We start from the raw sequence: 25541 nt of genomic DNA on the forward strand, positions 1-25541 counted from the left end.
CGAAGGGCTATATAAATACATTTGATTTGACTCTAGCCGGGCAGAAATGTTACGAACTGACTCGTTGGAAAGGTGGCATCCTAAGACAGTGCCGTGTTGAAAGTCACGGAGCTTATCATTAAGGCCAATGTTTGTCTAGGGAGATTGCATGGCTGTATACTTGATTTTATACAGCCTTCAGCAACAGGTGTGGCTGAAATAGCAGAATCACCTTATTTGAAGGGGTGTGTACATCACTTTTGTTTTGAGCCGACTTCGCCCGGGAGGCAATCAACGCTAATCGAATCCCCTCAAAAGAATAATGAAACCTCAACTGAGCAACATTTCCAGGGTTCATTCTCAATTATCCCGGTTTGTCATCAGCCCTCGCCTCCTAAAAACACATTGGACGGAGCTTGGATCCATTGTGCTTGGAGGAGATGAGAGGAATCAAGGGCATGCCTTAACGTAATAAGTGTTTCACCAGCTTTCATCTTTACAGTCATTTTTAAATCGGTGATTACGTCAAGGGATGCACTAGCTGAATGTGGCCCAGGTCTGCATCCTTTCTCCTGAAGTGTACACTTATCTCCTTTATAAATTTGAAAGTAAATTACTAGTATAAGTGGGTGGAAAATCCTTCTAACCAATGCCTACACCAAGGAGGAGAGTGCAGGTAAAGTACAACAGAGCTAGAGAAAGGTAATTTGTTGTTTTCAGTTGTAACGAGGGAATGTTGTGTGCAACCTAAATACGAACATTAAATGATTCAGTAAATTTGAAATATTTTATGTTGGAACGCTTGGTATGTTGGTACACCTGTCACATAACCGATTTTGATTTGCAGGGAAGACTGTCAAAAGCCTTTCATTACATGTCTTTCTGGTTTGCCGATAAACAACAAAATAAACAGTTGTTCAACAGCGCAAGTTTAATGCAAGGACAGGCAGAAATAACAGTTTTGGCATTGTCGCTAAGTGTTAAAGTATATGCAGAGAACAACCGTGACCCACTTCGCGATAATCATACTACGACTTGCTATGACTGGTCATGCAATGTTGAGGATATACCTACAATTATAGGGCAAGTACTACTGTAATATTCTTACATAATAGTACCCATGGAATGTGCACAAGGGGAATTACTTAGTTATTTCGACATTGTAGCAATGGCACAAGGAATGTATCTGGAAGAAACCAGTTTGTAGCTACCCGAGATGAGGGAGGTATGGTCATGGGAGACATTGCTTACACTAAGGCAATCCATTTACTATGCAGGTCAGTAGAGCCACTGCTTTTAGGTGGGGCCCCAATGTATTCTGAGGTAGGGGGTTAAGGTATTTTGGGGATGGGGGCCAGGGTGTGTTGGGGCAGGTGGGGTGGTATTGTGTTGAGGTTTAACCCTGTGCGTTGGGGTTCCAGATGATGCGTCCGTCATCCCCCAGCCTCACGCCGCCCCCGGCCACCAGCTCCAGGGCGGCAGGGAAGGCCCGGTGCTCTGCCTCCCGGATGCGATCTGATAGACTCTCCTCAGTATCATTCATCAACACCGGCACTGCCTCCTGAGCAATGATGGCCCCGGCATCAACCTCTTCCTGTGGACAAAAGGAAGTTGCGAGAGCAGGGAAATATTTAGGTCCTCTCCATAGACAACTCTGTGCCCAAAAGCCTGTTTTAGCAGGGAATCACCATTTTGAAGTAGTCAACTGGGTGGGATTTCCTATGGGTGAAGGAAGGAAGGAACACATAATTCCATCCATCATGAGGGATCAGCCAATGAATTATACTTATGATAAAACATTCCATAACTGCAGGTGGCAGTAAATCGCTAACATTGGCTTTATACCCAGGTATGCACCCTTTCAGTAGTAGATGACCTCAAACACCATAATAGGAAAGATACAAAAAGATAAGTCGTCTAAGTCTAGGGTCCTGTCCCAGAACAACCCCTAGCCCTAGGCACGTGTGTATCTGAAAGGACTAGATAGGTGTAGGCAATATGGCTATAATTCCACTTAATGTATCAGAGAAATCTGTTTGGGGTTTCTGGAAGCCTTTTCGATAAAGATTTGGATAACAAAACTAAATGTGCATCCATTTTTCAAATGTTCTGCAATAGACCAGGAAACACAGGATAAGTTTGGCTTTAAGATCAGATCCGAGCTGATTTTATACCAACATCTGGTTATGGTTAGTATTGGTGAGCTGAGGCAGGATCTATTCCGAGTACTTACAGCCACAAAGTGGACGGTGCAGCCAGAGACCCGTGCCCCCGCCTGCAGAGCCTGCTTCTGGGCATTCACCCCCTTGAATGAGGGCAGCAGGGACGGATGGATGTTCAGCAGTTTTCCTACAACACACAAAATATATTATTCTCACATGTGCACACAAACATTTCAAAGCATTATTAATAGAATGAAAGCGTACCCAAATATTCTCCAGACCAGCTCCATCCAAAAAGTAAATACTTAAAAAAAAATGTTTTTAATCAAAATCGGGTGCTCGACTGGGATGAACATTTCAAAAAGCATTCCTTTCCCCATGTAACTTCAAGGGAGAGCAAGTGAAGTTAATGGACTTTTTTCTGTGCGATACATTGTCATCACAGAAAATGCACACAAACCTACTATTGATACACACAAAGCTGGGTGGTCCTACCGTTCCACTTCCTGACGAAGGACCCTGTGAGGATCCTCATGAAGCCGGCGAGACACACCACCTCCACATCAAATTCCTCCAGCACGTGGTCAATGGTGCCGTCAAACTCTGCCCGGCTACCGTACAGCTTATGGTCAACCACCCGTGTCTGAATGCCAGCCAGAGAGGCCCTTTTGAGGCCCAAGACCCCCGGCTGGTTGGAGATCACCACCACGATCTCTGCTGAGCTGGATGTTCTCTTGGTCTGCTCCATCAGCGCCTGCAGGTTGGTGCCTGACACACACAATACACATAAGGCAGTGCACACTGATATAAAAGATTAAACGTATAACTGCAATTAGCTATGGGGCACTTAACTGCAATTCTACACATATGTTGGCTCTACTTAGACAACTTTCACACTAACGAACCATCTGAAATTTGGGTGAACTATCCCTTTAACAATGGACTACAGCAGGGGTCTCCAACAGGTTGATCGCAAGCTACCAGTAGCTCGCTGCCCACCTATGAGTAGCTGGCCAAACTGTTCTTAAAACAGATGCAATTTTTATGTGTTCCACTGCAAACGGTCATAAACAAGTTTCAGACACCGCAAGCCCACAGCTACTATCTAATGAACGCAACACTGACATTATCCCACCCCTGGTTAGCCACTATTGGCTTAGAAAAAGCCACACCTAACACAGCATCTCCAAATTATTTACCAGCAATATTGCTCGTCGGTCTGTGTGGTGCACACGCTTGTTTATCTCTCCATGTGTAGCCTGATCACCGTCTTGTGGATTGACAGAAATACTTTCCTTATTTAAAATGTTAACTGCAAAGTTGACTTACCTGACAAAAGTATATTTTGAGTAAGTATATCATTTGTATCTATTATTTGAAAACTGGCATGAGATGAGCAGCAGCAGTACAGAACCGTCGCTAAACTGGCACATTCCTCACTTGCTAGATGCACAATAGAAAAAAAATAATGAGTAATTAAAAACTTTTTTTTTTAAAGCATCGACTCAAAACATCGAATTTGGTCGTTTCTCCATGAACAATTGTAATTTTAAGAGTGACTAATAAAAAAAGTGAGAAGATAATTTGGGAAAATAGTCAAAACATTTTGGGGGGGAATCTCAGATTTTATAGGGCCCCTTTAGAGTTGTTTATTAAATATTATTTTACAAGATCCCGAGGCCCAAATCTGTCTTTGTGATATGCAGAGCAGGTGAACGGATGATCTCATGCATGTGTGGTTCCCATCGTGAAGCATGGCGGTGGTGGGGGTGCTTTGCTGGTGACACTGTCAGTGATTTGTTTAGAATTCAAGGCACACTTAGCCAGCATGGCTACCACAGCATTCTGCAGCGATACGTCATCACCATCTGGTTTGCGCTTAGTTTTTTGGTTACTACATGATTCCATGTGTTATTTCATAGTTTTGATGTCGTCACGATTATTCTACAATGTAGAAAATAGTAAAAATAAAGACAAACCCTTGAATGAGTAGGTGTGTCCAAACTTTTGACTGGTACTGTGTCTATTTCACTGCTGTTATCAGGCAGTGATCAGGCTATTCCTGAGTGGTGGGGAGGGCCGGTGGTGCGTGTGTGTAGAGCAGCGCATGTCATGATAACTTTTTACCAGTTGTAGGTAGGCAATTCATACTGAACAAAAATATTAAAACGCAATATGTAAAGTGTTGGTCTCATTTTTCATGAGCTGAAATAAAAAGATCCTAGAAATATTTCATACGCACAAAAAGCGTGTTGTGCACAAATGTGTTTACATCCCAGTTAGTGTGCATTTCTCTTCTGCCAAGATAATCCATCCACCTGATGATTAAACAGCACGATCATTACACAGGTGCACCTTGTGCTAGGGACAAAAGTCCACTACTATAAAATGTGCAATTGTGTCACACAATGCCACAGATGTCTCAAGTTGTGGGAGCGTGCAGTTAGCATGCTGACTAAAGGAATGTCCAACAGATATTTTGCCAGACAATTTAATGTTCTATTTTCTACCATAAGCCGCGTCCGTCGTTTTAGAGAATTTGTCAATATATCTAACCAGCCTCACAACTGCAGACCACATGTATGGCGTTGTGTGGGCAAGCGGTTTTCTGATGTCAACATTGTGAACAGAATACCCCATGGTGGTGGTGAGGTTATGGTATGGGCAGGTATAAGCTATGGACAACGAACACAATTGCATTTTATTGATAGCAATTTGATTGCAGAGATACCGTGACAAAGTCCTGAGGCCCATTGTCGTGCCATTCCCCCACCACCATATGTTTCAGCATGATAAAACACAGCCCCATGTCACAAGGATCTGTACATAATTCCTGGAAGCAGAAAATGTCCCAGGTTTTTCCAAGGCCTGTATACCTCACCAGACATGTTCGGTATAATAAATGGCACAATTGACAGAAAATAGCCTAACATTACTTAATTTTAAAACGTTTTTCAAAGTGTTTCTTGCTATTGCTATTATATACTGGTTACAAACGTAATCAGAGCAGTTAAAATACATGTTGTGTCATACCCGTGGTATACGGTCTGATATACGATGGCTGTCAACCAATCAGCATTCAGGGCTGTGTACAACAGGTATGACAAAAAATAGCCCTTAGTTGTAATATATTGACCATATACCACACCTCCTTCCTCCTTATTGCTTAATCATAGCAGTCAAAACAAGTTAACTCGACATCCATTGATGGAAAATGATCTGGCGAGTTTAATAAAGGGTGAATTATCTTTTCTATTGTGACATTCTTAAGCTCACAATTATTATTTTGATGGAAAAACATGTAGTTTCTTAGCCTTGGAAAAACACATGTAGTTTCTTAGCCTTGGAAAAACACATGTAGTTTCTTAGCCTTGGAAAAACACATGTAGTTTCTTAGCCTTGGAAAAACACATGTAGTTTCTTAGCCTTGGAAAAACACATGTAGTTTCTTAGCCTTGGAAAAACACATGTAGTTTCTTAGCCTTGGAAAAACACATTTTGTTTCTTAGCCTATGTTGTTACAAATTAAGCCGATATTCCTTCATAATTTGCTCGATAACGTTATGGAAAAAGGGTTCATTGGATAAATGTGGCAACTTCTCTTGCTGCGATAAACTATTGGGCGGGGCTAGTTTTCAGGCCTTGTGGGTGGGTTGAGGGGTCATTGGGGCTAGAAATGTTTGCTTGACCTAGCAACCCATTAGTATATAGCTAATTCTGCAACTGAGATCTGATGAGAGCATGCACGCGCATCACTTGAACATGTTTGCTTGTAATAAAAAACACTAATGTTAAACACATCTGTTGACACATGGCAGTGTTTTCAATTTCAGAAAGTGACACACACCATACACAACACTAACCTGTGCCTGAGATGAGGACGCCCACCCTGGTCCTCTTGCGGGGGACGGTGCTACTGCTGTCCCCTTGAGATGCTCCGTTCTGCATGGGCCCCAGGTCTACTACACAGGGAGAGGGGCCTAAACGCAGGCTGTGCTTCAGGTTCCTGATCACCACCGGCTCAGCCCCTTCACACAAAAAAAACTCAGTAAAATGACAAAGATGAATATCACCAAGCGCTGTGTGACTTAACTGTGTGCATGCACACGTTTGAACCCATCAACACAAAAATTACATTTAATGTGAACATCTGAAGAGCATTTCCTCATTAACAAGATTGATTCTATACAACTTTCAGTTTGTTTCCTTATCGGCCTGGGAGTGTACAGAACCCATCATTCCTGTAGCATTGTTATGAGTTTCACTACGCATACTTTAGCTCTCGTCTCTCACCAGGCTGCTTGTGGGCCAGCGAGCCCACGATCCACGCATCCTCGTGGGCTTGGAGCTTCCTCAGAACACTCTGGGCATCCGGAAAGGCCACCACCAGCACGGCCCCAAGGCCACAGTTGAAGGTGCGCCCCATCTCCTCCTCGCACAAGCCCCCCTCCTCCTGGAGCCATGAGAACACAGGAGGGATGATCCAACGGGAGGCGTCTGGGTGGGACAAAGCACACAGAGCAGCTCACACACGCATTCAATATGAAGTAAATACCAACCGCAGTTTAGGGCTGACCCCAATTAGTCGACTGGTTGATTGTTTGGTCGTTAGGCTGTTGGTCGACCAAGATTATTTAAGTCGAGCAGTAACAAACAAACAAACATATGTACACCCATCTCAGTGAACTAATTGATTGCGGGGGCCTAGACTAAAAGCCAATTTATGCTTGAGCTGAAAGTGTGGTCGGAGGCTCAATTGCAATTACGGAGCCTCCAGAGGCATACATTGGCCAATTTGAGCTCTGTACCGCATCGCCATGCACCTCACAAATTGTTGTAACAATGCTATGGGTTCTGTATAGCTCCACATTGACATGATTGGTTGAAGGTAGGTGGGGGCGGTACTTCTTGTATAAATACAAGCTCAATTCCTTGACAACGCCACAATGCGAAGCGCAAGAAGCAACTTCTGCTGAGGCCATATCACTGTAAATGCTGCATGCCCACTGTAAATGCTGCATGGCCAATGCAGATGTTAGATTGACCATGCACCCAGATGAACAATGCACTTTTCCCTCCAGAATGTGCTCTCCCCGTCCATTTTTTTATGACTTCATTGTGTGAATTTGTTTGCCTATAGCAATTCCCCATTACATAAAATCACTAGTACATTTACCGTTAATTCCTAATCTACAACCTGACAGTAATTTATTTCAATGCGTTCAATATTAATATTCCAGTCTTCCTGTTATCATTGTCGGAGTGGACACATTGTTGGCAGAGTGCACAACCTATGCTACACTTGTGAGAAACAAGTTAAGGTTTATTTCATTCTATTTATGAGTTTTAGTCACTGTCTTTTGTTTGGAGCACTCCTGTCAATGTTGAGTAAGGACGCGCTTACAGGCTACCTGTCCTGTGCGTAAATGTAGGCAAATAAATGTGCTGATTTGGGGATCTGATAGTATTTCTGATTGGCTTAAACGCACCACCACTAATGATCTGCGGAGCTTCTCAAAGTAATGTTTTCTTCACCTCAAAACAGCAAGCAAACAAAGTCTGTTTTTACATCCTTTGAGAATACAACAGTTCCTCAATGCATTTGAAAAATCTTTCCTGTGCTCTCTTTCGATAACCATGTCATGCACTGAACCAATGGAAACGTCATAAAATAGGCCTACCTAATTACTTCTTATTAGTGCTCAACTTGGACTGAAATAGGTATGATACTCATTTTGGGCACTGGTACTGTTTACATTTAGGTGCAAGAGCTCCACAATGCTTTTGAGCTAATATTCTATAAGAGGAACTGGAGCTCAAGCAGTAGAATATTTGAGGTGTCGGTACTCCGCTCCGGTGAGCTCCTGCCCACAAGTCAAGCGCTGCTGCTTCTTATCCATTGCGCAAATAGCCTGCAGCTGTGTCTGTCCAGAGCTCACTGGCGCTGGAAACTGAGGCCCCAGAATATTTTAATACAGCGTTTTAAGTTTGCTAGAGCAAGTTTCAGGCCAGGCCCAAGTTAATAGATGATATAATGTTTCAAGTTTGTTGCAGTCAGGTCATGTGTAACCAATGTGATTTATAGGATTTTTTTTATTTTTTGAATCTGGATATTTTCTACCTGCAGGCTGCAATGATTATTTGTTGGCTTTATACATAGTTACATATTTGTACATAGTTGGCAATAGAAATACATTTTTAGTTTTGTATCATTTACATAGAATTTTGATTAACCACATGACAAAGACTGAGATAAGACGATGATATAAATTAAACAGTTTCGCAAAAATGTGCATATGAAAACCATAACTGGCGCACAGATAGGTAAAAATGGTAAGATAAACTGGCATTCCACATGAGAAGGGTTGCCGACTCCTCTTGTAGCCTATTACTGGCACTTCAGGAGAGTAATGGCAGAATCTGCAAAAGTCAGCAGGAGTGGGAGGAGAATAGTTGGTTCAGGTTATGTTTTTTGCCTTCTGGTTATCTAGATCTCTGGCACTTGAGGCATGTCTTATTTCATCAAACGGTAAGCATCAGACAATCTCAATGCATATAGTTGATTTAAATTAAAACAAATAATGTTGTGTCTATATACGGAAAAATACATGTTAAAACATTTTAACCAATCGATTGGTCAAAAGAACAGACAATTTTCGGTCAACTAAGATAGTTTTTTGTCGGAGACAGCCCTACCACAGTTCGTACAATTCAAAACAGCATCAGGTATCTGATATGGACAACTGTTTCATCCTCATATACATTGTTTACCACTACACTTTAAAAACCAAACATGGGCAATAAGAAAAGTGTGTTTCTCTCTCTCACCCAGGTCAACGGACAGTTCCTGAGGCAGGACTCGGGGGATGTTCTCCAATAGGCCGCCCCCAGTGATGTGGGCATAGGCCTTGATGGCGCCGCTGCGCAAGATTGGCAGGAGCAGGCGGCTGTAGATCTTAGTAGGCGTCAGGAGAACCTCGCCTGTCAATTAACATGGGGGAAGACTTTAGACGGGGAAAGGGGACCTCTACGGGGAATTACTTTAATTATGATACATTGGATTCATAGAGCACTTTTCTAGGACCCAGATAAACTCTACAATAATACAATTGAACAGTACAGTACAAAAGAAGACCAATAGAGGCTGGAATAAGACCACTAACAGGCAGGAAGATAGTACAAGGTAAGACATCTTACGCAGATGAACCCTATTTAACGGAAAATATAAATGACCACAAAACTGTCAATTTACCTCCTTTCAAGAGAAAGTACAAGAGAAGAAAGATTGGGCAGACACACCCAGAGAAATTCTCCCTCAAAGAAACATGTGTAAGAGCTTGTATGATCTCATTAACCTACCCACGGTTTGTCCAGGTTTCCCGAAAGGTGCAGGGGAGCTGTAGGTGACTCCTGCCCTCTCCAGGACCTTCCGAACCAGGCTGAATCCGTTGCTGTGCACCCCCGAGGAGGCCACCCCGATGAGTAGGTCCCCCTCGCAGATGTCCCCCAGCCTGGGTAGCAGGGCGCCCCTCTCCACCGCCCCAACACAGAACCCTGCCAGGTCGTACTCGCCGGGGCCGTACACGCCAGGCATCTCCGCAGTCTCCCCGCCTAGATGAACGAATGGAAAAACGCACAGTTGTTAACACAAATATATGATCAAACACACATACATGCAGTTGCAAATGTGTGCGCACACACAGTGTAGAACCCAGAAATTGATGGCTGGCTCACGCCCAAAATACAGATGGTTTCCAGTGTAGCAACTAAAACCCTACTTTGTTATTTTCACTACACCCCCAGTATACAGTCAGCATCTCCACTTTCTTACCGCCTGAACACACAAAATAGTGCGCACACACACACACCCATCCTTGCATCTTAACGATGACGTCAGACTGCCCCCCCCCTCCCTCACCCAGCAGAGCGCAGCCCGCCAACCCGCAGGCCTCGGCCACGCCCCTGATCACAGCGGAGGCCACGCCCACATCCAGACGGCCACAGGAGAAGTAGTCCAGGAAGAAGAGAGGCTCCGCCCCCTGGGCCAGCACGTCGTTGACACACATGGCCACCAGGTCCTGTCCCAGGGTGCTGTGCTGCTGGCATGCCTGGGCAATCTAGAGAAGGCAGCGGTGAAGTCATGAAGAGGTTGTAGGATCTTAATGTCTTTGTGATTCCTGGCATAAACTCTCCTCGCCTGCTTAAAACACATTAGCGAAGGAGGTCTAAGGGTAGGGACCTTGGACCTTCTCCGCCAACACAGCAGAGGCGGCGGCAAGAAGATGGGATGTGAGGAATCACAGTGTAATTGAGAAACAGCTAAAACATATGCACACGATCCTACATCTAACTTTGCAAGGCCAAAAAGACGGATAAAAAAATAACGAAAAGCCTGTACCTGGAATATGATGCTCCCTAGCTTTATTCCAGCACCAAAACATGCAGTGTGGCTGGCTGCAATGTCTCATATACAGTTTCTGTTTTGAGAAGTTATGCATACCGTGAGCTTTGTCCCTACTCCGTCTGTCCCAGACACCAGGATGGGGTCGATGAAGCCTGCAGCTTTGAGATCAAAGAGCCCGGCGAAGCCCCCCAGCTCAGCGGTACACCCTGGTGGACAGGAGGGGAATAAAAGCAACTGTTTATTACACACTCCCTGGTCTTTTACAACTGAAGAACACATCGGGGGGAAAAAAATGTATACACCAATTAAAAACATGTTTCTTTTTTATATATATTTTTTTACATCTGGTTGATATAAAGGTAACTGGCAAAATAAAGGAAACACCAACATAAATTGTCTTAATAGGGTGCTGGGCCACCACGAGACGCCAGAACAGCTTCATTGCGCCTTGGCATAGATTCTACAAGTGTCTGAAACTCTATTTGAGGGATTCAACACCATTCTTCCACAATAAATTCCATCATCGGTGTTTGTGGGTGTTCAATTGGGTTGAGATCTGGTGACTGACACGCACACTTTAAACCCCCTATGTTCCTTTGAGACCCCTCTATCAAAGTCACAGATCCCATGCTAGGAACATTTAAAAATGGACAACCAGGCATTTTTATACATGACTATAAGCATGATGGGTTGTTAATTAAACTCAGGAACAACACCTGTATGGAAGCACCTGCTTTCAATATACTTTGTATCCATCATTTACTGTGTTTCCTTTATTTTGGCAGCTACCTGTATGTCTTAAATAATTAACTAAAATAATCAATCCATCAATCTGTCCACCTATACGTAAACTCAGGAGAAAAAAGAAAGAAAGAAATGTCCTCTGTCAACTGCATAGATTTACAAAATCAAAAGTAAGAGTATCTGGTGTGGCCACCAGCTGCATTAAGTACTGCAGTGCATCTCATGGACAGCACCGGATTTGCTAGTTCTTGCTGTGAGATGTTACCCCACTCTTTCACCAAGGCACCTGCAAGTTCCCGGACATTTCTGGGGGGGGGGGGTCCAACAGGTCCTAGACGTGCTCAATGGGATTGAGATACAGGCTCTTCGCTGGCCATGGCAGAACACTGACATTCATGTCTTGTAGGAAATCAGCCATACTGCTCGTTCTGTGCATGGTGGCATTGTCACGCTGGAGGGTCATGTCAGGACGAGCCTGCAGGAAGGGTACCACATGAGGGAGGAGGATGTCTTCCTTAATCCTCGGTGACCTTAATTGCCTACCGTCTGTAAGCTATTAGTGTCTTAACGACTGTTCCACAGGTGCATGTTCATTAATTGTTTACCCTTTACAATGAAGTTATGTATTTTACGAATTATCTTTGAAAGACAGGGTCCTGAAAAACTGATGTTTCTTTTTTTGCTAAGTTTATATTGTAGAAAACTAATTAAAGCTTCCTGTAGCAATGTGTTTGTAGTTCAAATCGAGAAAACTGTTCCAAATTCTGTTTTAGTAAAACTGTAGCGATGGCACACTGTCTACAGGTACAGTATTTGTTAAAGCCCTGGGCACTACAATAAATCACTTTAATTATCTAACACCCAGATAAAGTAGACAAGACAAATAACCTAATTTCTTTCCTCAGGTTCATTTCACAAGGGAAGGAAAATAATTTACCTTCTTGAAGCTTTGTAATTAGTTGGATGAAGTGAAACCATGATAGGTTGACTGAGAGACTGCTTTAGTGCAGAGCATGTAATGAAATGCCCAATCCCAAACCGACCCCAAGCATCTTGTCCGTCTAAAAAGAGGCTAGGTAGAGTTTTTTGCCATAATGCTTTTACCAGTGTTGCCCAGCCATTCCACTTATTTGTTCAATTCCAGTACCAGCACACCTGATTTAACTAATCAGAGGCTTGATGATTAGTTGACCTGAGTAGTTCAAAAAGGTGGAATTGGAACAGGCAGTGTACTCAGCGAGATTTGGGAAACAAATCATATATCCAATCTTACACCGATTATTACATCTCCAGGCTGTCTAGCTAGTGGCTCAGCTGTAGCTGTTCTGATTAACAGCAATGAGAGGGGGTTGACGTCATTACCTGAGCGAGAGGTGGCCTTGGCAAATGGCTTGATCATGTCTACCAGTCGATTTCCCGCCGCGATGTCCACTCCGCTGTCCTTATAAGTTAGGCCTCTGCTGGGGGAGCGACACACAGCAAGGGTCATTGGGAGGTCGTCTCACCATACCCTATCAGGCTAGAGCTATTTGCCCTCTACCAATGGCAGAGTGACGCAACAGGCTATTGTCGGTCTGTCAAATCAGGTGGTCCCTCACTTCAGCTTCTACCTCACATTACCAGATAGAGATAACTCATACGAATGTAAAAAATAAATTTAAAAAATACTGTCATGTATAAGAATGACTTTGGGTTGACTACCTACAAATGTTTCTCTTTCCGAAGTCCATCGACCCATTCTTAACAAGGCGTACAAAAGTCATGTGCTAGCTAGGCCAACCTACAATTTGATGCAGGTTACAAGGATAACGTCAGCCAAGGCGTACACCAATCCAACATAAATATCTAGGAACGTTCTTCAAATACGAAAACAAAAAGTCAGACTGGAATTCTACACGATAACAGTATACAGAATGAAATGAGACTAAACTATCTATTGGAATCTGAGAGTTTAGGCCAAATCTACATGTACAGTTGAATTCGGAAGTTTACATACACCTTAGTCAAATACATTTTAACGCAGTTTCACAATTCCTGACATTTAATCCAGTCTTAGGTCCGTTATGATCACTACTATTTTAAGAATGTGAAATGTCAGAATAATAGTAGAGGATGATTTATTTCAGCATTCATTTATTTCATCACATTCCCAGTGGATCAGAAGTTCACATACACTCAATTAGTATTTGGTAGCATTGCCTTTAAATTGTTTAACTTGGGTCAAACATTTTGGGTATCCTTCCACAAGCTTCCCACAATAAGTTGGGTGAATTCTGGCCCATTACTCCTGACAGAGCTGGTGTAACTGAGTCAGGTTTGTAGGCCTCCTTGCTCGCATTCAGTTCGGCCCACAATTTTCTATAGGATTGAGGTCAGGGCTTTGTGATGGCCACTCCAATACCTTGACTTTGTTGTCCTCAAGCCATTCCTGACCGATGTCTTGAGATGATGTTTCAATATATCCACAATTTTCCACCCTCATGATACCATCTATTTTGTGAAGTGCACCAGTCCCTCTTGCAGAAAAGCACCTCCACAACATGATGCTGCTACCCCCGTGTCTCCCCCTTTTTCTTCCAAACATAACGATGTTCATTTTGGCCAAACAGTTCTATTTTTGTTTTATCAGACCAGTGGACATTTCTCCAAAAGGTACGATCTTTGTCCCCATGTGCAGCTGCAAACCGTAGTCTGGCTTTTTTATTGCGGTTTTTGAGCAGAGGCTTCTTCCTTTCTGAACGGCCTTTCAGGTTATGTCAATTTAGGACTCGTTTAACTGTGGATATTGATACGTTTGTACCCATTTCCTCCAGCATCTTCACAAGGTGTTGCTGTTGTTGTTTTCACTCCAAAGTACATTAATCTCTAGGAGACAGACTGCGTCTCCTTCCTGAGCGGTATGACAGCTGCGTGGTCCCATGGTGTTTATACTTGCGTACTATTGTTTGTACAGAGGAACGTGGTATCTTCAGGCGTTTGGAAATTGCTCCCAAGGATGAACCAGACTTGTGGAGGATCGACAATTTTTTGGCTGATTTCTTTTGATCTTCCCATGATGTCAAGCAAAGAGGCACTGAGTTTGAATGTAGGTCTTGAAATACACCCACAGGTACACCTCAATTGACTCAAATAATGTCAATTAGCCTATCAGAAGATTCTAGTCATGACATTTTTCTGGATTTTTCCAAGCTGTTTAAAGGCACAGTCAACTTAGTGTATGTAAACTTCTGACCCACTGGAATTGTGATAGTGAATTATAAGTAAAATAATCTGTTTGTAAACAATTGTTGGAAAAATGACTTGTGTCATGCACGAAGTAGATGTCCTAACCGACTAGCCAAAACTACAGTTTGTTAACAAGAAATTTGTGGAGTGGTTGAAAAATGAGTTTTAATGACTCTAGCTTAAGTGTATGTAAACCTCCGACTTCAACTGTAAACATCAGACAGACAGAGGTAGACTTCGTCTAGGGTTAGCCAATACTCCCTCCTGTCAATATGTACTCAAACAAAATGTTGGGTTCTAACATTAAGATGGTCAAACTATTACAGTGAAATGAATAAGGAGTGTTTGTGTGTTCAGTGCGTGTTCAGTGCGTGTCCACCCACACACACCTGTGCTGGGCGAGGTGGGCGATACCTCGGTGACCGATGTCACGTCGGTACACGGCTCCCGGGAACCCCACAGCGGCCACACCCCGATTGGCTGCGTGCAGGGCCATCTCCAGAGACGACCTAACAGCGGTGACAGTGAGGACACGCCCCCCGCTGGAGACAACACCCCCTTCCTTCAGCGACGTGCCAGCGTGGAACACCTGCACCCCTGTCTCCTCCACCTGAGACAGACCTGAGCGAGAGTAGAGTGATGGAGAGAATGAGAAAGATATGGAGGAAGACAGAGGGAGTGTGGATGAGAGGTAGAGAAGGGGGGACGGGGACGCAGGAGATAAGAGTCCCTAATCTCCCCCTACTTTAAAATCAGTTTTATGCAAATATTCTAAAATCTGCATAAATAAAAACATGCTTTTTTCCACCAGAGATACATTACCATAAAAAGCTGTGCATAATGACATAGTGCACATAAAAGTAACTTCTGCGGTCAAATTCCCAAGTACCATATAGAAGTTATATGGGTTTCCATTGCATTTTCAACTCAATTGATGGTTGTGTCACAATAAATGTGTATATCACAAATGGGCGCACACTGGTCTTGACACGTACGCTCTATATAGAACGGTTCACAGATATAGTGCTGGTATAACCTACACAAGATTATTATGGACCAAAAAAAAAAAAACTATTTTTGTCAAACAGCGGCCAAGAATCAATTATCATGTTAATGATAACACTATCCCATCAAGCTTATCACTGTGCACTTTCACCACCCTGTGAAGTTCATCACTTATTCCAACTTTTTCACTCAGGGGTCCCCCTTCCGGCATTATTGATATCTGGGCTAAAAAACACTGGACATTTCTGAAAAGTTATAAATCGCTCTAAGGTATGCAATATGACTGACAAGAGGAACTGATGATGCACTACCCAATTTCCACCTTATGCATTCTACTACAACTTTCAAGAGCCAATTTAAAGACGGACTGAGTTCTTTAAATGATATACAGTACCAGTCAAAAGTTGACACCTACTCATTCAGTTACCTTTTTATTTATTATTGTAGAATAACAGTGAAGACATCAACTATGAAATAACATACAGAATCATGTAGAAACCAAAAACAAAGTGTTAAATCAATATATTTTATATTCTTCATAGTAGCCACCATTTGCCATGATGATAGCTTTGCACACTCTTGGTATTCTCTCAACCAGCTTCAAGAGATAGTCACCTGGAATGCAATTCAATGAACAGGTATGCCTTAAAAGTTAATTTGTGGGTTCTCTTTCCTTTTAATGCATTTGAGTCGATCAGTTGTGTTGTGACAAGGTAGGGGTGGAATACAGAAGATAGCTATTTGGTAAAAGAAACAAACAAGTACATATTAAATGGCAAGAACAGCTCAAATAAGCAATTAGAAACTACAATTCATCATTACTTTAAGACATGAAATTTAGTCAAACCGGAAAATTAACAACTTTGAAAGTTTATTCAAGTGCAGTCGCAAAAACCATCAAGCTCTATGATCAGGGATGCAAACTGGTGAGGGCCCAAAAAGGTGACAGTTTGTTTTTTTTTGCATTGAAAAATACAAAACAAATCCCTGCTAGGGGGAAATGCAGTTTAACTAATCAAACAACAAAGAATATGATCTGCCTGATCAGTCTGTGTGTAAAATAAAAAGTGGTTCATGTGGACCTAACTCACTGCTAGAAAAATGTAAAGAAAGCAATCCAATGTTATTTGTTCCCTCGACTTCACTGCCAATGACACTCAAGTCTTGAGTAAAACACACTAATATTGAAGTTAGCCATGACAGCCTTTATAATAGAACACTTGTGACCACACACACCTAAATATTGCACTTGGGAACAACACATACTAAATAGAACAAAACAAACAGGCATTCTGTTTTATCTCTATTATAGTGCCCAGTATAGTAGACATCGATCAAGTGCACAAGGCTACATGGTGAACGTTGTTTTTGCCCACCGAGTGAAGAATTAAATAAACGCCCCGTAACTTATTAGATCATTTGTAGTCATGTTGGGCAAGTTGGAACCGGTCTATTTCTGAATCAAACGCACCAACAACAAAAAATGAACATTTTGTGGATATAAAGGTGAAATTTATCAAACAAAATGACAATTTGTGATGTTTCTGGGACATATTGGGGTGCCAACAGAAGAAGATCTTCAAAGGTAACGTCTAGCAGTAACAGGTGTAAGCCAGGCTCGGCTCCAGCTATACTTGTTTAACAAGCAACGCCTCATTTCCACCTACGGTAATTCTCTCATTAACAACATACTGTAAAAGGAAAACATTAGTTCACAGATAGTAGTTTGTTAGCTAGTTAACATTTCACACAGATTGCCTGGGTCCAGTAAGCAACTAACGTGTTATATCTTGAAGAACGGCAAGGAGTCGTATAACGTTACAGTATCAGGACACCTACAGCACCCGATGTCACAGGAAGGCCAAAAAGATCAGCATGGACATCAACGACCCGAGCCACTGCCTGTTCACCCCACTATCATCCAGAAGGCAAGGTCAGTACAGGTGCATCAAAGCTGGGACCGAGAGACTGAAAAACAGCTTCTATCTCAAGGCCATCAGACTGTTAGCCAGCACTAGCACATTAGAGGCTGCTGCCTATAGGAATAGACTAGAAATCTGTGTCCACTTTAAGGAATTGAACACTAGTCACTTTACTGTTTACATATCTGGCATTACTCATCTCATATGTATATACTGTTTTCTATACTATTCTACTGTATCCTAGTCAGTTCAGCTCTGACATCATTCGTCCATAGGTACACAACCGTTCAAAAGTTTGGTCACTTAGAAATGTCCTTGTTTTTGAAAGAAAAACAATTTTTTTGTCCATTAAAATAACATGAAATGTATCAGAAATACAGTGTAGACATTGTTAATGATGTAAATGACTATTGTAGCTGGAAACGGCAGATTTGTTATGGAATATCTACATAGGCCCCATTATCAGCAACCATCGATCCTGTGTTCCAATGTCACGTTGTGTTAGCTAATCCAAGTTTATCATTTTAAAAGGCTAATTGATCATAAGAAAACACTTTTGTAATTATGTTAGCATAGCTGAAAACAATTGTGCTAATTAAAGAAACACTCAACTAGTCTAAAGGAGGACAGTTTTATTATCTGGAGCATCTGCATTTGTGGGTTCGATTACCGGCTCAAAATGGCCAGAAACAAAGAACTTTCTACTGAAACTCATCAGTCTATTCTGGTTCTGAGAAATTAAGGCTATTCCATGCGAGAAATTGCCAAGAAACTGAAAATCTCGTCCAACGCTGTGTACTACTCCCTTCACAGAACATCGCAAACTGGCACTAACCAGAATAGAAATAGGAGTGGGAGGCCCCAGTGCACAACTGAGCAAGAGGACAATTACATTAGAGTGTACCGTTTGAGAAACGATGCCTCACAAGTCCTCAACTGGCACCTTCATTAAATAGTACCCGCAAAACACCAGTCTGAACATCAACAGTGAAGAGGTGACTCCGGGATGCTGGCCTTCTAGGCAGAATTCCTCTATCCAGTGTCTGTTATTTTTCTTTCTTTTTATTGGCCAGTCTGAGATATGGCTTTTTTGTTGCAACTCTGCCTAGAAGGCCAGCATCCCGGAGTCGCCTCTTCACTATTGAAAAATATCCCAACTTGTGTAGCGCATTTAGTTTTGCCAACATTTGGAAAGTTCACTGACAAATGTGCCGTTTCCATCAGGCCTGCTGTAACATTTTTTTTATCCTACATGTACTTCACTCACATTAAAAGGTTGGAAGGAAACCTGGTTAATGTTATGTAATTAGTTGATAGTCGAAACCGATGCTGAACAACCGACCTGACAGCAAATCTGTTCCAAACGGGAACCATTCGAAAGAAGAGGTAAACGGAATGAAGCGTGGAGGAATTTGTCCAATGGAAACTTATTTCCGGTGCAAAACACTTTGCAACAGTGTGATTAATGAATACACCCCAGTCAAGTAGCAATCGACAGAAGCGTACCTACCAGTGATTGCGACACCTTTCTTATAGGAGCCGGGGTAGCCAGGGCTGGCCATGACCACAGTAACTGCAGACCTGTCCTGGTGCCACTCAGGTGGACTGGATGCCAACTTCCCCTCCAGGGTGCTCTGGAGCACCTCATACAGGTCACTCTTCAGCAAGGGCATCAGCACCTGGAACAAGGTCACGTTTAATAGGAAGAAAATATTTTAATTCAGAGTGAAACGGGAGGTAATACTGGAATTTCCGTTTTCCCACTACAAAATGGTTAGGTACGGTTTGCCCAACTGAACATGATTCAGGCTAGATCGAAATTGTCCTAATAGGCACAGATTAAGGACCAATTCATACTGCATTTTTCTTAACCTTACCCATTAGTGCAGTACAAGTGCAAAACTTGACTTATCAGCTCCATGATGATAACATAGAGCAGTGACATATACCAATAACACATGCTCACACACAGTTTACCAACCTGACACTCTGGGTCGCCGAAGCGACAGTTAAACTCCAGGACCTTCAGCCCCTGCTTGGTCAACATCAGCCCAGCATACAGCACACCTGATAGAGGATGACAACATGTAAACGAGTGAGACAAATAAAAGCGAGGGACACTATTTTGCACCCCTTTCCTTTCCACTCAATAACCAGTGTGCTACCTGCAGTTCATTACTCACCCACATAGGGGGTTCCCTCCTCCTTCATGCCATCCACAGTCTTCTGGAGGACAGTCTCTCTGATCTGCTGCAAAAGCTCCTGAGACACCTGGACACAAATGGATGTTTGATTGACAGACAGAAGACAAACAGATGGACAGACAATAGCATGTTGTGCACAGGAAGAGAGAGAGTCGTACACATTCTGAGCAATGTGAGACAATGGTCGGTGGGTGTCAAGTGTGTGTGTACCTGGGGGGTGGGGCAGTAAGCCCCCATGCCGCCCGTGTTGGGGCCCAGGTCCCCGTCCTGCAGGCGTTTGTGGTCCTGGGCCGGGGGCATGGGGGACACACTGCAGCCATCACTGAAACACAGACACTACACAGGGAAGGAGACAGAAAGAGCAAGTAGTTAGTAAATGCCAATAATAGAACCGCATATTGAATTGTCGTCAGGGTACATACAGGCCGACATTTTGCACAATCAAATGGCAGTGAGCAAAAATAACCATAACATTTTAAATAGACATGGAAAGCACATTATCCAATGTATTCTTTGCATGGATCTGTGCTATTTTGCATGACGAAAATGTTGCCCACTGTGCATGTAAACGTGGGTATTTCACAAGAAAAAGAAAGAGGACCGGACACTCACAGACACTTCTTCTCCCTCCAGTAGTTCCTCCACCACCACAGTCTCCCCGGCAGAGCCGAACGTTTTGTCCTGCAACACACACACAAACCTTCTTTAAAATGGGAGCTGGATTTGTCGAGTCGTGCCGAATACAACTGGTGTACAACTGCTTGCTTACCAGACCTTCCCAACGATGCAGAGTTTAAAAATATAAAATAGTAACACAAGAGGAATAAAATAAAGTACACAAGAACAGAGCTATATAAAAAAAGGGAGTACCAGATCAGTGTGCAGAGGTACGAGGTATTCCAGGTAGATATGTACATGAAGGCAGGTTAAAGTGACTAGGCATCAGGATAGGTAAGAGTAAAATACAGAACAGAGTATCAACAGCAAATTATGAGTGTAAAAGTTTGTGTTGTCGGTATGCGTGTGCGCGTATGTAGTGTGTGAGATTGAGTGTGTATATATATAGTCTAGTGAGTGTGCATAAGTGACACATCTCCCCCAAAAGAACAACATTCAAGGACGAGCGACACTCTTATGAAAACTGCTGTACTGAGGCACACACACAGATACCATTTGTGACAATCAAGAGAGGATAGACTGTGGTATTCTAACTATTAGGGTGGGAAATGCAAAACTAACTTTGGGTCACTTTGAAACTATACCTTCATTATGTCCAGCACAGCCTGGCAAGCCTCCTCCTGGTCCTTGGCCACAATGACACCCTTCCCTGCAGCCAGGCCGCTGGCCTTCACCACCAGAGCAGGAAAACTGGCCCTGGGGTTAGGGGTTAAAGGTTAGAGAGCCACAGAGGCAGGGTCAATTATATTTCAGTTCAGGAGATGGGTAGAAATTGGACTTGTCAATTAACATGACCCCATCTCTCCAACAACTTCACCCTCCCACCCCAGTACTGACGTGCGGATGTAGCTGCAGGCCTCCTGGGGGTCGGTGAAGGAGCACCAGTTGGCTGTGGGGATGCCGTGACGGTCCATAAAGGCCTTGGAGAAACTCTTACTGGCCTCCAGCTGGGCAGCCTTCGCTGAGGGGCCGAAACACGGGACCCCTGCCGCTTGCAAGTCATCTACCATGCCTGGGGGGTGGGGGGGAAGAGAAGAATGATGACGGTCAACTTGGCATTTCCTTTGTATCTGTACTGTTTCAGAAGGCTGAATATGAAATGGGGAAGATAAGGATGTGTGCCACTCACCTGCTGCGAGAGGCACCTCGGGCCCTACCACCACCAGCCCCACGCTATGCTCCTTACAGAACTGAGCCAGGATGGAGTGATTACTCACAGACACCTCTGTGCAGAGGGGGGAGAAAAGACGCACACACAAATTTCAGATGGAACGGAGTGGCTAAGAGTTTTCGTAGATTATACGATTCCTGGTAATGTCAGATGACCATAAAAGACCTCAGACAAATCATGATATTAACAGTTATGCGTGTCCTTCTCACCAGAGTTGGAGATCTTTCCACAGTTGGCGGTGCCAGCGTTCCCTGGTGCCACCAGGACCTGCTGGATGTGTGGTGACTGTGCCAGCTTCCATGCCAAGGTGTGTTCCCGCCCACCACTGCCAATCACCAGCAACCGCACTGCCATGGCAACTAAATGACAGGTAGATGGAAAAAGCAATCACACGTGATCAAATCATATCACCGAACCAGGATGGTGCTCAGTAAGACATCTTGGAAATTTCAGACAGAAATATATTCTGAAGAACAGACATGCTTCTCTGACATGTAGAATAAAGAAACTCTAAACAACGTATTTCTATCTGCAACCTTCAGAACATTGCACCCTTCTGATTTCAACCCAGGTTAGTCACTGGGCACTAACAGCGACAGTAAATAAAACAGCTTCTCAAATGACTAATTTATCATCCATAAAATAAGCTATTTAATTGCATGTGAAAATTGACCTATGGTGCAGGGAAACTGCAAATGAGGACCTTACCCAAAGCCTCATCACCAGGCTGCTGTGAAGGATTGGTGACCTTTTGCTGGGGCCTAGCATTTAAATCTCAGATTCATACATCACATTTGTTGGGACACTGCCACCCATAAAAATCTGTCTCCAATTAGTTGTCATTGTCCAAGAGCCCATTCTGTGTAGGGACCCATTAAAAACGGTGTAATTTGCATTAAAAACAACAACATTTTAAGCAACATATCATGTATCAGTGTGTTAATGACAGTAGAAACAGGTTGGGGGGGGGACTAACGTGTACAAACCCTTGAATACTGTTTTGTGTTTAATATGCCTCAGAACAGAAAGACGTAGATCAGGGATGGGCAATGGGCAGCCCAAGAGCCTCGGACCAATTTCCAAAATGGGGAACTATGTCGGGGTCTCAACTTATGGTTGCGAGTTAGAATAGACAAGGTGCAATACCCACATTTGGTTATGGATCAGCAGCTTTTTCTTCGTATATCAGTCACTGATAGTCAATTAGACCATGTCAGCAACATTTTTGGGGGAGATTGCTGAATTAGAAGGCCGCTAAAAACTGTCGAATTAACGGCCAGTGGGCCCCCATTGATTTTGTTGGTCAGTCTCACTCAGATTTAATATAAAAACAAATCTGCAACCATTTCTCTCCGCCGTCAACAGGGGAGCCACTCGGGTGGGGTGGGTACGGGTATGCAGACCGTCGAGCAACTGTGCCCATCATTGAGTTTTTGGTGGCCCCCCCACCCGCATCTAAGTTTGCAATCATTGTTGTAGATGGCCAGTATTTGGGTTGAAGAAGTGGTGGGCATGCCTTTGCCCCAATCAATACTCCCCACAAACAAACAAACCAGGGGCTCAGAGTTTAAACCAGTTCTATCTCCCCCAAACGTTATGAACGCTGCAGATAGAAGTGTGTGAATAGAGCCAATGTGCTTTCTTATTCTACATATCAGAGAGGCTGTTTGATCTACATTGCCTATTTCTATCTTAACGTTCAATAAAGGATCAGTTGCCAAATTAACGTCAGAATTTACTTTTCATGGCAGGTTAGGAGAACTTAAGCAGCAGGCTAGGATAATTAACTTAGCAGGTTATGATAAATAGGTTTTAAGGTTAGGAAGAGGGTTAGGGTTAGCTTAAATGAAATAAATAACACATTTGTACGTTAAATTTCACAAAAAGCTGGATCCCTTCTAGCCATGACCCCCTGGAATGGCCTATACGCCTACTGATACAATTCCCGAGGAGTATGTACATCAGCAAACTATCAAATATGAACTTTTATAGAAATAATGTGTGTAGCATGACGCGCGTGGCTCCCAATTAGTCGACGAGCTCCCTTTGATTGGAAACACTCACTCATGTGACTCACCAGGCAATGGGGCTATGAATTTACAGAGGTTTGAGAACTTTTGAAGAGAATTTACTAAAATGTATAAAGTGATTGTCCGCAGCGCATCGCTTAAAAATAAAAATCAGCACAAAAAACACAGGGTGGACAGGGAACTTTTTGTTACTAAGTTTGCTGACCAGTGATGGCAGAATGAGCCCACTGGCTACAATTTAACATGTGGGTGGAATGGCTCCACAAGCAAAGTTAAACTACATAGTTAGATAACTGGCTACAGTTGTAGCTAACTACAGCTTTTGAGTTTCGCCACACTATCGATTGCTAATTTCATTGACGCAGTGAAATATTTGCAGCCACATGCAAAAATACGAAAAATCACCCTCTTTCGCAATGAGCCGTGTTCTTGTAGTTTTACCTAGGTACTGTAGCCAACTTCCCCAGTTGATTCCAAATTGTAATTAGCATCACGATGGTAAAACTTCGACTCGGTGACCACACGTTCAACACTGCAAGTTCTCATAAAACAACTTAGATGAAGTCTATTAAAGCCAAACTCACATGTATCTTGTGTAGTGGCGAGTTAGTATTTTTTTGATGACAGATCCCACGTCCAGATGTACTTTCCTTGCCCACAGCTAGGGGAGACTACCCTGTGTGCACGGGGGCAGTAAGCACGCGGGGTATTGCAGCGTTAAATTGCTAGTCGAAACTAGCAAACTCGTACATTTTCGACTTTAAACTGGTCTGGCTATACAGGCGCCGCAGTCAACCAGTTAACAAGACGGACTTTTCCTAGTTGCAACTAGCACTTGAACGCAGCATATCAACTCTCAAATCACGTGGACCCAATATGATACGCAACTGTGTTTGTTTAGCTTTTAAAAGCGGGTCAAATAATATATAGATGTAACTTCTATAGCCATTTATGTAGGCAGTGTCTAGTAAAATGTCTTAAGATAGTGTATAATGTGCATATCAAGTTTTGTTTCTGTAAAATGTGTTAACTTCCTTAGCCTCTAGTCGTTTTTTCATTCAAAGAATCATGGGAGTTGTAGTTTTTGGGTCAAATCTATATTTTAAGCATGTCGAGCAGGGGTATTCAACTCTTACAGGCGCTGCATGATCAATCTGAATCCTGCATTGGCCGTGCAGCATTTTAGACGATATGGCCTTTGCAGAAGTCAGGGCATTCATACATCTTTGTGGAGCAGCACAGAGCTGTTGAGCAGAACTGTTGTGAAGGAAGTTGTCAAAAAAGTACATTTTTGTTTATTTAGGACCGCCCACCCTCACCTACTATCAGCCAATCATGCCAATGCAGAGCTTTTTGGACCCCTCAGCATGGTCAAATCCAATTTATGCTTGATCAAACAAATGTGGTCAGAGGCGCCATATGGATGGTACGACGCAATTGGCGAACCTCTAGGGGAATGCAGAGGCCACATTGGGCTAATTACCGCATGGCAGTGTTCCTCTCAAATGTGTTAATAATGCAGATGACTCCATATAGCTCTGCATTGACATGATTGATTGACGGTAGGTCCTGTATAAACACACTCACTTCCTTGACAACTTCCTTTACAACAGCTCTGAGCTGTGCCGCAAAGCAAGAAGTATGAATGTCCCTAGGCGCACACCCAGAGACAATTATTTTGTGTAGAGGTGCTGAATAATGGCAAATAAACTGTAAGCTCTGAGAGAACCACATTTAGAGCAGAAAGTTAATTCATACCTCCCCCCCACAGGCATGTGCATCCATGGAAACCTGCAGGATTGTTGAAAATTATGTAAGTGACCTACTGAAAGACAAACAGAAACACAAATCCTATGATAACCTGAGTAGAGACGAGAGAATGGCTCTTAAGGACTTTACAATCAGATCCTTCGATTATCATTAAAAACAAAACAAATGTGACCATGTGAATGAATGTCACCAACAACAATCTAAATGTGACTTCTATCATAAACTGAATTATGACCCTACCCTAGAA

The 25541-nt window shown here is 43.0% G+C and overlaps 1 protein-coding gene across 2 annotated transcripts; it reads right to left on the reverse strand.

Annotated features, from left to right (window-relative positions):
• Nucleotides 1-890: 890 nt before the first annotated feature.
• Nucleotides 891-24375, reverse strand: LOC139413126 (phosphoribosylglycinamide formyltransferase). 2 transcript variants are annotated; one of them, XM_071160206.1, is made up of 21 exons: nt 24109-24375; nt 21704-21853; nt 21453-21548; nt 21161-21335; nt 20908-21019; nt 20258-20326; nt 19856-19981; nt 19625-19712; nt 19423-19508; nt 18952-19120; nt 14904-15135; nt 12652-12746; nt 10642-10751; nt 10060-10258; nt 9501-9752; nt 8970-9122; nt 6435-6638; nt 6005-6169; nt 2637-2909; nt 2213-2328; nt 891-1573 (listed from the first exon to the last, which is right to left on the reverse strand). In XM_071160206.1, the coding sequence occupies exons 2-21, from the start codon at nt 21846-21848 to the stop codon at nt 1376-1378; spliced, it is 3063 nt and encodes a 1020-aa protein (XP_071016307.1). In that variant the 5' UTR covers nt 21849-21853; nt 24109-24375; the 3' UTR covers nt 891-1375. The 2 variants fall into 2 exon arrangements, with proteins under 2 accessions (XP_071016307.1, XP_071016306.1); XM_071160205.1 differs by having other exon boundaries at nt 12652-12749.
• Nucleotides 24376-25541: the final 1166 nt, after the last annotated feature.

Source organism: Oncorhynchus clarkii, chromosome 7 (assembly GCF_045791955.1).
Source record: "Oncorhynchus clarkii lewisi isolate Uvic-CL-2024 chromosome 7, UVic_Ocla_1.0, whole genome shotgun sequence".
Lineage (NCBI taxonomy): Eukaryota > Metazoa > Chordata > Actinopteri > Salmoniformes > Salmonidae > Oncorhynchus > Oncorhynchus clarkii.